General features: G+C 46.8%; 1 protein-coding gene across 1 annotated transcript in view; it reads right to left on the bottom strand.

Moving 5' to 3' along the window:
• Positions 1–2,099: 2,099 nt before the first annotated feature.
• LOC309548399 (uncharacterized protein) overlaps positions 2,100–14,181 on the bottom strand; it is a gene marked incomplete at both ends in the record, with an annotated part of 72,683 nt that continues 60,601 nt past the window's right edge. Inside the window, one exon of the mRNA XM_082248338.1 lies at positions 2,100–2,804. Coding sequence (XP_082104464.1) covers positions 2,100–2,804 — 705 coding nt within the window. The remainder of the gene's footprint in view (positions 2,805–14,181) is intronic.

Here is a 14,181-nt window from a genome sequence, read left to right as displayed (position 1 = left end):
GAATACCTTGCTGGGGAGCTAAATCTCCAACATATGATGTGGGAACATCTTGGAAGAGTTATACCTCCATCATCTGGCCTGGTAACCTGGGATAGGATTTACAATCATCATCTTGCCTGGAAACACTTGTGAGGCCTAACTATTCCATTATCTAGCGTGGGAACCCCTTGAAAGGGTTATTCCTCCACCATGTGGTCTATTAACACCTTGAAGGAGTTATACAGTACCTTCATTATCAGGCCTGGGAACACATTGGTAGAGTTTTACCTCTATTATATGGTCTGGGAACACCTTTGAAGGGTTATATCTTCATTATCTAGCCTGGGAACACCTTGGAGAGGTTACGCTTCCATAATGTGTTCTTAGACAACACCTAGGAGAGGTTATATCTCACAAAAAGTGCGGGTGATTAGATGCTCGGTGAAATATATCCAATGCGTAGTGCATAGATCATAAAAATAACGTCCATAAATGGGGGTGCTTAATCTTCATGCAGCAATCCCAACTATCTTCGTGTTATAAAGGAGGGTTCCAGAGGTGGTTGTAATATAGATTGCACTCACCACACAGGGGTATTAGGCAGGGGTTGTTTTAGACTGTACAACACAGCGTGGAGAAAGCTGGTCCTGTTGGTCCTAGGTAGTGTTCCTACGTCCGTAAGCCTCAGAAAACCAGGAGGGGGGGGGGGGAATTAGATGCTATTCCTCAGCAACCAGTATGTTCCCAGGTTAGACTCCAGCAGTAATGTATAAGCCTGATACACTCTATGAGGTTTTTCTCAACCCAGCAGGTTGAATGGAAAAACTGTCAGCTCCGGTCAAAGCCGCTGTACTAATGATCCGACGTTAGCACTGCGAGCTCCCCTGCTGAGCTATTGGGTTTTGACAGAGGGAAGGCCCCCCCACCAGAACACTCCGATCAGTGTTCTCAGCCATTAACTGAGAGTGTTGATCGGGAGCCGGTTGGCTGCTGGTTTTCCAGCCTGCACATGCAACAGACCATCAGACAGATCTGTCAGACTGGCTGGCATACGCACAGGCCAAATTTTTTTATTGAGCCAACCGATGTCTCCAGACATTCGGCCCATGTGTACAGGACTTTAGAAACACTTTGGAAGAATTGTATCTTCATCATCTGGTCTGGGAATACCTTGGGGAGATATACCTTAACCATCTGATGTAGGAATAACTTGGAGGAGTTATGCCTCCATCATCTGATGTGGGAACACCTGGAGGCAGTTATTCTTCCATCATCTGATGTGGGAACACCTCGAGGCAGTTATTCTTCCATCATCTGATGTGGGAACACCTCGGGGCAGTTATTCTTCCATCATCTGATGTGGGAACACCTCGAGGCAGTTATTCCTCCATCATCTGATGTGGGAACACCTTGGGGCAGTTATTCCTCCATCATCTGATGTGGGAACACCTCGGGGCAGTTATGCCTCCATCATCTGATGTGGGAACACCTCGAGGCAGTTATTCCTCCATCATCTGATGGAGGAACACCTTGAAGGAGTTATACCCCCATCATCTGGCCTACATACTCATCCTGCCTTTAAACACTTTGGAAGAATTGTTTCTTCATCATCTGGTCTGGGAAAACCGTGGGGAGATATGCCTCCATCATCTGATGTGGGAACACCTTGGGGCAGTTATTTCTCCATCATCTGATGTGGGAACACCTTGGGGCAGTTATGCCTCCAGCATCTGATGTGGGAACACCTCGAGGCAGTTATTCCTCCATCATGTGATGGAGGAATACCTTGAAGGAGTTATACCCCCATCATCTAGCCTACATACTCATCTTGCCTGTAAACACTTTGGAGGCAATTATAACTCCATTATCTAGTGTGAGAACACCCTGAAAGGGTTATACCTCCATTATGTGGCCTGCCCATACCTTGAAGGCACCAGGAAAAGTTTAAATCTGTTGATGGGGAAAGCTACATTTTTTCTGGCTGACTTAGAGAAGCAGACTGGAGATACGAATTCTGCATTAATGCACAGTAACATTGTTCTTTATTTAAAATTTATTATTTAATAAAATAATCAACTGATACCTTCTGATAAGGAACACACAAACATTTAGCAGACTCATCAGACGTTATTTAAACTTTCTGAGGTTTTCTTTTTCCAGGGCTTCATCAAACTGTCCTTAATTTCAGTTACCCTCAACCCATAAATAACTGGGTTGGCAATGGCTGGGAACAGGAAATAGATGGCACTGGAGAGGTTCTGAAAGTCATAGGACACGGACTCCTCTACCTTGTAGAAGATAGAAGATAAAATCCCGCATAAATAAACAGTAAGAGCTACAAGCAGATGATTCCCACATGTGTTCAAGGCTTTGCCCCGTGCGCTACCAGCTGCTATCTTCATGGCCACCCTGAGAACTTTCACATAGAAGACCAAGAGGATGGTGACATCGGATAAGGTGACACCCATCCTCACCATAAAGCCTACCATCTGGATTTTGAAGACTTCTCCACAGGCCAAGCTGAGAAGGACCCCATATTCGCACACAAAGTTCGGAATGATGTTGGATTTGCAGTACTGAGCTCTTGATGCCAGAAATACAAGTAGCAACACAAGAAGACAATTCCTAGCCAACCCAACCATCCACACCTGGACCAGAGAGCTCCGGTTAATAATGTTGTGGTAGCGTAGTGGTCTGCAGATCGCTATATACCGGTCAAAGGCCATTAACAGGAGCACAATGGACTTGAACATGGTAGTAGAGTAGACAAAGAACATCTGGGACAGACATGCTGAGAAGGAAACCTTGTTTTGTCCCAACAAGCTCTGTATCATCAGGGGAACGACCGCAGTTGTGCCAATAATATTTAGAACCAGAAGAAGAGCAATCAGGATATACATGGGAGTGTGGAGACTCTTCTCCCACCACACCGTATAAGAAATTATAAAGTTTAAGACAACAATGGCACTGTAGGTGGAGAAGAATGGGAGGACCAGGATCTGTCTGTGATTGGTTACTCCAGGAAATGGGTACAGGATGAATTCGCTGAAGGAAAGGGAGATGTTCTGACCTGGACTTAGTCTTATCAGGTTGATGAGTTCCATTTTTTAACCTGAAAAAGCAGAATATTTCTTAGCTTAGTTTTCTGAGCAAATAAATAAGGACAGTTAAAACAGGCAAATCCCCCGTATTATGGGCTAGAGGTGATACGCCCAGTCTCCCTTTGTGACCCTCAGCTGTTTGAAGGGTTTGAGCTACACAAGGTTAGTTTAAGAATAAATTGTATTATATTTTAATGGGATATCCTTATATTTGCCTGTAGATCAGCTTAAAAGCAGAGTTACGGCCTCAAAATTGACTTTGGGCCATCCGCTCGGTGAGTGTCACCTGAAAAAGAAATGAATAATCACAATTTTTTTTTTGTTTACTTACCTTGATATTGAAGAAAATATACTCACCTTTCTTCCTCTTCCTCCCTCTGCGGCCGCGGCCCGCGCCGTCACTTCCTCCTTGCATTGATTCCTGGGAGCTGAATGTCATCGCTCCCAGGAATCAATGCGCCTGCACCGGCCCCGCTCGTCATTTCCGGAGCAGGCGCGTCATTCCCTGCTAAACAGCTTCTGGGCATGCCCAGAAGCTGTGCAGGGATAACGCGCCTGCCCCGGAAGTGACGGCGGGGCCGGTGCAGTGCATTGTGGGACAAAAAAGGACACGGAAGAGGACACGGAAGAGGACACGGAAGAGGACACGGAAGAGGACACGGAAGAGGACACGGAAGAGGACACGGAAGAGGACACGGAAGAGGACACGGAAGAGGACACGGAAGAGGACACAGAAGAGGACACAGAAGAGGACGCGCTGGCTTCAGCTGCCCACATCCGAGATGGCAGCGCTGGAGAAGACATTTTCAAGGAAGTATTTCTTCTAAAAGGTAAGTGCGACCCGGGACAGTTCAGAGGCTATCCATTGTGGAATGTACTAGCCCTGACTGTCCTGGGGGTATTTTTATCTAAATTTCACCCCTGAGGCCGGAACTCCACTTTAAATAACATGGTCAATCAGTAATTTGCACCTTAACATCTATAGAATGTGCCAATGGGAGTGACCTACTTTATTATGTCAGGATGGTGATGACATACTCCTTCATATGCCACACCATGACATCACAGTTACACTACTGTATGTTCCAACTAGGGATGATCGAACGGTTCGGGTCGACCTTCGGTTTGACCCGAACATTGACTGTTCGAAATTCGGCCGAATTTCAAACTTTTTGCTGAAAAAGTTCTGAATTCGGCAACCAAAACCGACCAAAATTCAATGGGACAGGAACTGGGCTTTAAAAGCCTGTGATTGGACCAGAACCATCAGTAAAATGTGATTGGAGTGACTAGGGGGTCCAGAGGCCAATCAGTAGTGAATACGCCCCCCAGTATATAAGATAGCCCCGCCAAATCTCTAACATTGTAATACAGGGACATGGAAGAGAGTGGAAGCAGTTCTGTTACTTCTGCTTCAAAAGTGTCATTTAGCAATTATTAGTGTGAGGAAAGGGATATCTAGTGTAGTTAGGGTACTATATACCACTATAGTTAGATTTAATAATCTAGTTTCTGTAGGGAAAGTGTTAAGTGTCAGGGGACCATAGTGTAGTGTAGGGTGAACTGACTCTGACTGCTATGGCAGGGTGACCAAACCCTTCCATGTCAGGGTGACGGCTATAGAGAAAAGATTGTTTCTATTAGAATTGCAGTAGAGCAGGGTAGTGGCTTCGCTCCTTTCACACCTGGCCGTTTTTGTTGCAGGCGTTTTATTGGGCTATTTTGTGGACGTGTTTGGAGGCAGGCATGACATCTGAATTTCTGTGTAGGGGTATATATACACACACACATGTATGTATATATACACATACACACATATAGGTGTGAAAGTAGCAGAACCCTATGGCTGCGCAAATGAAATTATTAACAGGCATAGGACTTCGCTGCTATCACACCTATATGTGTGTATGTGTATAAATACATATAAGTGTGTGTGTATATATACCCCTATACACAAGTTCAGATGTTATGCCTGCCTCCAAAGACACCCAAAAAATGCCCAAAAAAAAAACGCCTGCAACAACACACCTAGGCGTTTTTGTCGCAGGCATTTTTTTGGGGCATTTTTTTACACTTTTTAGACCCCCCACACACTAAATCCAAAGAAATCTCATTTTTTTTTTTTCAATAATTTTTTCAATAATTGGCTCTCTAAGTCTCTATCAAAAATGACAATTTTTAAGAACTTTTTTTGTGTGATTAATAGTCCCCTAGGCACATTTTAGGGGCATTTATTGGGTTTTATGGCTTCAAAATGGTGTTTTTTGATTACCGAAGTTCGGGTCCCTTTGATTTCAATGGGGTTCTGAAATCCGGGCCGAACTTTCGGGAAGTTCGGGTGTTCTGGTCGAACCAATCTTTTCAAAAGTTCGATCATCCCTAGTTCCAACATCAAGAACACTTTTCTGAATAAAGGGGGCTGTAAGGGTCTGGATCTGAACATGGGACCCCTGTGGTATCTGGCTGTAGCTCTTCTTGTTGAGCCACCTGAGATGCTGGACAGCTCCCTGTCGAATCTACTAGGACAATCTTGCTTTGTATCTTGTTTCTGGTGAACCTTGGACTCTTTGCTCCTCCCTGAACTTCCTGATTTACAGTAAGTCTCTGCACTTCCTGTTCGCAAGATTATTGTGCTCTCTCCAGCTGATATCTTACTGCTTTATGTACCTGCAGCTTTCTTTATCTCTGCTACCGCTTATTGCTGACCTTTTCCCTGGCTTCCGCTTGATCCCAGCTTGCAACCACTTGTTCCTAAACGTTGGCCTTTTTACTGACTGTGCTTCTGCTTGATGCCAACCTGCTATATCTACTACTGTCCCCCAGCTTGCTCCCCTCCTGGTGGGGCAATCCTGAGGACTGCAACCTGGTACTAACATACAGCAGAACCCATCCCCACCATCAGGACCTCGGGTGAAGACCAGTTAGTGCTTAGACTTTTGGGTGAACATCTGCCAAGGTGACCTGCTTTTGCACTTATCTAGCTGGTTGGAGGGACCCTTTCTACTGCTATAGCTACTGGTCTCCGAGCCTGACCCCCGATCATGACAGGGGCACTCAATTACCTTTTTACATTGTGGGAGGCCATCTTTGTTGAGGGATCTGTGGCAGAATAGAGGAACTTCACCCCCATCCTATTCCCCCCTTACTTTTATGGCTGGGTTATGGGGAGAAACCACACTCACACACCTGGTGGTCTAGCAGTGTTTCCTTGGGGTCCACAGCTCTACAGCAGCACATCTGGTCCTGCACCACCATGTTCTTCTCATGTCATCAGGGGTCCCCGTCTGTGTTTTCCAGGTTGTGCAGTGCCATGTTATCAGGGGCAACCTGCAACAGCTATGACAATCAGCACCTTTGATGATGCAGTGTGGAACGCACACCACAGAGCACCCCACGGCAGTGCCTATTTAAAATGAGTTCAAGCACTACTTTTCCCATGGCCCAGTGCATTTTGCAGCTCAAGTCAATGGCCTATTAAAATGCACCACACAGGATTGTGCGGGAATCACACAGGAACACCTGCTGCATTCTTGTGCAATACTGGTGTGAACGGGCCCTAAGTCATCTAAAGACATCCCTGTCAACAGTGTGACAACACTGGGGGGGCTTAGAAAAACAAGGACTGCTGTTTTAATGCCATTGATAGATACACTATATATTGTCAAAAGTATTGGGACGCCGGCCTTTACACACACATGAACTTTAATGTCATCCCAGTCTTAGTCCGTAGGGTTCAATATTGAGTTGGCTCCACCCTTTGCAGCTATAACAGCTTCAACTCTTCTGGGAAGGCCGTCCACAAGGTTTAGGAGTGTCTATGGGAATGTTTCACCATTCTTCCAGAAGCGCATTTGTGAGGTCAGGCACTGATGTTTAAGGATGAGCAAATTGCTCTGCCCCAGCATAGTGGATAGGGGTAGAGAAGATAAGGATGGAGAGGATAGAGGTGGAGTGGATAGAGGTGGAGTGGATAGAGGAGGAGAGGAAAGAGGAGGAGAGGATAGAGGAGGAGAGGATAGAGGAGGAGAGGACAGAGGTAGAGAAGGTAAGGATGGATTGGATAGAGGTGGAGAGGATAGAGGTGGAGAGGATAGAGGAGGAGAGGATAGAGGTGGAGAGGATAGAGGAGGAGAGGATAGAGGAGGAGATGATAAAGGAGGAGAGGATAAAGGTGGAGAGGATAGAGGAGGAGAGGATAGAGGTGGAGAGGATAGAGGTGGAGAGGATAGAGGTGGAGAGGATAGCGGTGGAAAGGATAGAGGTGGAGAGGATAGAGGTGGAGAGGATAGAGGTGGAGAGGATAGAGGTGGAAAGGATAGAGGTGGAAAGGATAGAGGTGGAGAGGATAGAGGTGGAGAGGATAGAGGTGGAGAGGGTAGAGGTGGAGAGGGTAGAGGTGGAGAGGGTAGAGGTGGAGAGGGTAGAGGTGGAGAGGTGGAGAGGATAGAGGAGAAGTGGAAAAGGGAGAAGAGGATAGAGGTGGAGAGGATAGAGGAGGAGAGGATAGAGGTGGAGAGGATAGAGGAGGAGAGGATAGAGGAGGAGAGGATAGAGGAGGAGAGGATAGAGGAGGAGAGGATAGAGGAGGAGAGGATAGAGGAGGAGATGATAGAGGTGGAGAGGATAGAGGTGGAGAGGATAGAGGTGGAGAGGATAGAGGAGGAGAGGATAGAGGAGGAGAGGATAGAGGTGGAGAGGAAAAGGGAGAAGAGGATAGAGGTGGAGAGGATAGAGGAGGAGAGGATAGAGGAGGAGAGGATAGAGGAGGAGAGGATAGAGGTGGAGAGGATAGAGGTGGAAAGGATAGAGGTGGAAAGGATAGAGGTGGAGAGGATAGAGGTGGAGAAGATAGAGGTGGAGAGGGTAGAGGTGGAGAGGGTAGAGGTGGAGAGGGTAGAGGTGGAGAGGGTAGAGGTGGAGAGGTGGAGAGGATAGAGGAGAAGTGGAAAAGGGAGAAGAGGATAGAGGTGGAGAGGATAGAGGGAGGAGAGGATAGAGGTGGAGAGTATAGAGGAGGAGAGGATATGAGGAGGAGAGGATAGGGTTAAGATAGAGGTGAGAGGAAAGAGGAGGAGAGGATAGAGGTGGAGGAGGATAGGTGGAGGATGGGAGAGGGATAGAGGAGGAGAGGATAGAGGTGGAGAGGAAAGGGATAAGAGGAAAGGGTGGAGAGGATAGAGGAGGAGAGGATAGAGGAGAGAGGATAGAGGTGGAGAGGATAGAGGTGGAGAGGATAGAGGAGGAGAGGATAGAGGTGGAGAGGATAGAGGTGGAGAGGATAGAGGTGGAGAGGATAGAGGTGGAGAGGATAGAGGTGGAGAGGATAGAGGAGGAGAGTATAGTGGTTGGGAGAGGATAGTGGTGAGGATAGAGGAGGATAGGATAGAGGTGTAGAGGTGGAGAGGATAGAGGAGAAGTGGAAAAAGGAGAAGAGGATAGAGGAGGAGAGGATAGAGGTGGAGAGGATAGAGGTGGAGAGGATAGAGGTGGAGAGGATAGAGGTGGAGAGGATAGAGGTGGAGAGGATAGAGGTGGAGAGGATAGAGGAGGAGAGGATAGAGGTGGAGAGGATAGAGGAGGAGAGGATAGAGGAGGAGAGGATAGAGGAGGAGAGGATAGAGGAGGAGAGGATAGAGGAGGAGAGGATAGAGGTGGAGAGGATGGAGGAGGAGAGGATAGAGGTGGAATGGATAGAGGAGGAGAGGATAGAGGAGGAGAGGATAGAGGAGGAGAGGATAGAGGAGGAGAGGATAGAGGTGAAGAGGATAGAGGTGGAGAGGATAGAGGTGGAATGGATAGAGGTGGAGAAGGTAGAGGTGGAGAGGATAGAGGAGAAGTGGAAAAGGGAGAAGAGGATAGAGGTGGAGAGGATAGAGGAGGAGAGGATAGAGGAGGAGAGGATAGAGGTGGAGAGGATAGAGGAGGAGAGTATAGTGGTGGAGAGGATGGAGGGAGAGGATAGAGGAGGAGAGGATAGAGGAGGAGAGGATAGAGGAGGAGAGGATAGAGGAGGAGAGGATAGAGGTGGAGAGGGTAGAGGTGGAGAGGATAGAGGAGAAGTGGAAAAAGGAGAAGAGGATAGAGGTGGAGAGGATAGAGGTGGAGAGGATAGAGGTGGAGAGGATAGAGGTGGAGAGGATAGAGGTGGAGAGGATAGAGGTGGAGAGGATAGAGGAGGAGAGGATAGAGGAGGAGAGGATAGAGGATGAGAGGATAGAGGTGGAGAGGATAGAGGAGGAGAGGATAGAGGTGGAGAGGATAGAGGAGGAGAGGATAGAGGTGGAGAGGATAGAGGTGGAGAGGATAGAGGTGGAGAGGATAGAGGTGGAGAGGATAGAGGTGGAGAGGATAGAGGTGGAGAGGATAGAGGTGGAGAGGATAGAGGTGAAGAGGATAGAGGTGGAGAGGATAGAGGTGGAGAGGATAGAGGTGGAGAGGATAGAGGTGGAGAGGATAGAGGAGAGAGGATAGAGGAGGAGAGGATAGAGGAGGAGAGGATAGAGGTGGAGAGGATAGAGGTGGAGAGGATAGAGGAGGAGAGGATAGAGGAGGAGAGGATAGAGGTGGAGAGGATAGAGGTGAAGAGGATAGAGGTGGAGAGGATAGAGGAGGAGAGGATAGAGGTGGAGAGGATAGAGGTGGAGAGGATAGAGGTGGAGAGGATAGAGGAGGAGAGGATAGAGGTGGAGAGGATAGAGGAGGAGAGGATAGAGGTGGAGAGGATAGAGGTGGAGAGGATAGAGGAGGAGAGGATAGAGGAGGAGAGGATAGAGGTGGAGAGGATAGAGGTGGAGAGGATAGAGGTGGAGAGGATAGAGGTGGAGAGGATAGAGGTGGAGAGGATAGAGGTGGAGAGGATAGAGGTGGAATGGATAGAGGTGGAGAGGATAGAGGAGGAGAGGATAGAGGTGGAGAGGATAGAGGTGGAATGGATAGAGGAGGAGAGGATAGAGGTGGAGAGGATAGAGGAGGAGAGGATAGAGGTGGAGAGGATAGAGGTGGAGAGGATAGAGGTGAAGAGGATAGAGGTGGAGAGGATAGAGGTGGAATGGATAGAGGAGGAGAGGATAGAGGTGGAGAGGATAGAGGAGGAGAGGAAAGAGTTGGAGAAGGTAAGGATGGAATGGATAGAGGAGGAGAGGACGGAGGTGGAGAAAAAAGTGATGGAGTGGATAGGAGTAGAGGATAGGTATAGAGAAGATAGGGATGGAGTGGATAGAGGAGGAGTGGATAGAGGAGGAGAGGATAGGGGATTAGAGGACAGAGGTGGAAGTAAGGATAGAGAGAATAGAGGAGGAGAGAATAGAGGAGGAGTGGATAAGAATGGAGCTCACTAAATCATACCAATTAAAAAAACTTTGTGATGTTTTTATTCAGTTTGATCAGATTTATGGAATTGAATGATCACATCTATAAGTGTGTGGCCATTAATAAGATCTGCAGTCTTTGTTCCTAGTCGGCCTTGTGTGTGTAATGTTCCCCACTCCTGGAGTCCCCGCAGATATTCTACAATCCCCACTCATCATACATATCAGACACATCATACACATCATACACATCATACATACACATCATACACATCAGACACATCATACACATCATACACATCATACACATCATACATACACATCATACACATCAGACACTCACCTGCTCGGTACGCACGGTCCCAGCTTTGATGGCTTCCTACCCCCGGCTCCCTCCGCTGCCGTTATTTATTGACCTGTGTGCACTCCCCCAGGAATTCATTAGATGATAATTATCATAGCCGTCTGTGTGACCTCACCACTGTGAGGAACGTCTCTGGCACATTATAAATCTATTCTAATTCTATATTTGGAGAGGAGCTGAAATTTGAGTTTTAATTTCCCAAAAATCAGGAAATTCTGGAGAAATGTCACCGGATTGGCTGGGGGTGTTGGAAGGTGAATTTAAGGTGGAACTAAATCCTTCCTTCATTTCTTCTTGGAACAGAAGCTGTTCATGTGTCTTTTTTCCATCAACTATCCCAAAATTAGAGAAATTCATTTCAGGAAAGGGGGCGGAGCCATGCAAATTATTCCTTTGTGGCTTTTGTCTATAGAGATACAATCCTGTATACTGTACATGAGGCGCCAGGCCAGCGCTCAGGGAAGGGCAGCACCAGGATTTTAACATCTAATTTCCAATTTATTTTTAATAAATGGGTGGAGTCTGGTTTTATGTAAACAGCGGGCTCTCTGTACCATTCCCACATTTCCTGGAGTTTCAACTTTAAAGAGACCCTGTTGTTGTCAGACCACTCACATCAGCAAATCTCTTCCCACAGGATTTTATGTGCATTGAGTGTAGGTCGATGTCGTCTGGCACCCAAAAGGCAAAGAAGACAAATTGCACTCTCCAAACCCCCCCCCCCCTTCAGATTTTAAATTTTTACTTCCAAAAAACAGATATAAATTTACAGTAAAACAATAAATAAATGAAGTAGTTAATGAGAACACATTCATGCTATGGTCATATCTAGGGGGATGCTGAGGTGGGCTGCACCCCCCCCCCCCAGATTTCAGTTTTGCCCCTTTCAAAATCAAACAATCCCCCATAACTGTGCTCGGCCGCTGAACTCCTTCTCCCATCCCTGCACTGGACACAGCCTGGGCACAGGCAGCAGGCTCCTCCTCCTCCCTACACAGCAGCGGTTGGTGGGCAGTAAAAGCGCAGCTAACTATGGGGTTTTTACTGCCCCACCAACCTCATGTTTTTAATGAGCCCTAAAGACAAATTCACACAGGTACTCTGGCCAATACAATGTAAAAATAACGTTTTTTTGTGTGGCTGGAGTCACCTGTTACTCCATGGGGACACAGAGGCTGTACACACACAGCCACAGTCCTAATTTGACAGGTCTGCAGGTGCAGGTGAGTGGCCCTGAATGCACACTGTCTGTGTCTGGGGTCATACATCTTCACTCAAACACCTGTCTAATAATACCTGTGGCTGTGTTCATTCAAAGAAGGACCTGCGGCTGTGTTCGTACAAACTAGGACCTGAGGTTGTGTTCGTACAAACTAGGACCTGAGGTTGTGTTCATACAAATTAGGACCTGAGGCTGTGTTCATAAAAACTAGGACCTGCCGTTGTGTTTATACAAACTAGGACCTGCGGCTGTGTTCATACAAATTAGGACCTGGGGCTGTGTTCATAGAAATTAGGACCTGCGGCTGTGTTCGTACAAATAAGGACCTGTGGCTGTGTTCGTACAAATAAGGACCTGTCGCTGTGTTCGTACAATGTATGACCTCAGGCTGTGTTCATACAAATTAGGACCTGAGGTTGTGTTTGTACAATTTAGGACCTCTGGCTGTGTTCTTACAAATTAGGAAACGAGGCTGTGTTCATACAAATTAGGACCTGCAGTTATGTTCATACAAACTATAGGTCCTGCGGCTGTGTCCATACAAACTAGGACCTGAGGTTGTGTTTGCACAAATCAGTACCTGAGACTGCGTTCATACAAATTAGGACCCGAGGCTGTGTTCATAGAAATTAGGACCTGAGGTTGTGTTCATACAAATTAGGACCTGTGGTTGTGTTCATAGAAGTTGGGACCTGAGGCTGTGTTTGTACAAATTAGGACCTGAGACTGTGTTCATACAAATTAGGACCCGAGGCTGTGTTCATAGAAATTAGGACGTGAGACTGTGTTTATACAAATTGGGACCTGTGGTTGTGTTCATACAAATTAGGAACTGCAGCTGTGTTCATACAAATTAGGACCTGAGGCTGTGTTCATAGAAATTAGGAACTGAGACTGTGTTCATACAAATTAGGACCCGAGGCTGTGTTCATAGAAATTAGGACCTGAGGTTGCGTTCATACAAATTAGGACGTGAGACTGTGTTTATACAAATTGGGACCTGTGGTTGTGTTCATACAAATTAGGAACTGCAGCTGTGTTCATACAAATTAGGACCTGAGGCTGTGTTCATAGAAATTAGGAACTGAGACTGTGTTCATACAAATTAGGACCTGCGGCTGTGTTCATAAAAATTAGGACCTGAGGCTGTGTTCATACAAATTAGAGCCTGTGGTGGCTTTAATAGTACAAATGTAGGATCTGCAGCTATGTTCACACATCTGCTGTGTCCCCATGGCATCCCATAAGCTGCCTGCACACAGCTTCAGCTACATAAAGTAATCAGTGAATCACACTGTACAGGCCACAGCGCCCATGTGAATGACCCCCTTGACCCCATCCACACACACAGAGCTTTGTGAGTTTGTGTCCGCAAAAAAGAATTGATATTTTCCGGGGGGGAGGGGGTGAAAGGAGGGGCATTTGGGTCGGGGGAGGGGGACGTTGCGGGCAGGGTGTAGCGGGCCATGTGATTATTATTCATTTTATGTTGTGCGGAAGATATTCAGTCTTTTGCTGCTGCTGAAAATGTTTGTTTGCCTTGAGAGATATAAAGACTTTCTGTTTCTATCATAACGGCTTTGCCTAGGGACCTGGAGCACTACCGCAGTTGCTTGTTACCAGGTTGTAATAAGTTGATCTTAGTAAATTAGTGGCTGGCCCAGGCCGGGGAAAGGGCTAAATGCTGTAAGCTCAGTTCCTGGGCTTTTTTGTCCTACCCAGCCCTCCTATGCAATAAAAAAGATTAAGGCTGGAGTCCAGGAGACTTTGGGGTAGTCGATTTGGTTGGTTCTGTTTCCACTCGAAGATACTGGGGCTGCTGCTCCTTGCATCGGGACTCTCCGAGACATCTAAGCCCTGGAGAATGCCAAGATAGACTCTAAACTCATGGAGGCATGCCTGGGTAGCCACACAACTGTTTAGAGTTTAGTTGTTCATATTGAACTGTTATGCTGCAACTTCTTCAGTAAAGTTACATGAAAGTGGTTCTAAAGCCTAAACATTCTTACCTTCGTATTAAGGTAAACAATGTTTAGGCATCAGGCAATGGGCAATGTAAGGCACCCCTTACCCCCCCCCCTCTTTATTTACCTGCGCCCTTCATTCCTTGATCCAGCGCTGTGCACATCTGCCACTTTAACTGTTCTGAGCCTTGTCTGAAGTTACTCAAAGGAGTGCATATTGGTTCTGGCATATCGATAGAACCAG

Source organism: Pelophylax lessonae (genome assembly GCF_965119305.1).
Source record: "Pelophylax lessonae genome assembly, chromosome: 2".
Classification (NCBI taxonomy): domain Eukaryota; kingdom Metazoa; phylum Chordata; class Amphibia; order Anura; family Ranidae; genus Pelophylax; species Pelophylax lessonae.
Note: the sequence above shows the minus strand (reverse complement) of the source record. Positions and strands in the feature narration are given on the sequence as shown.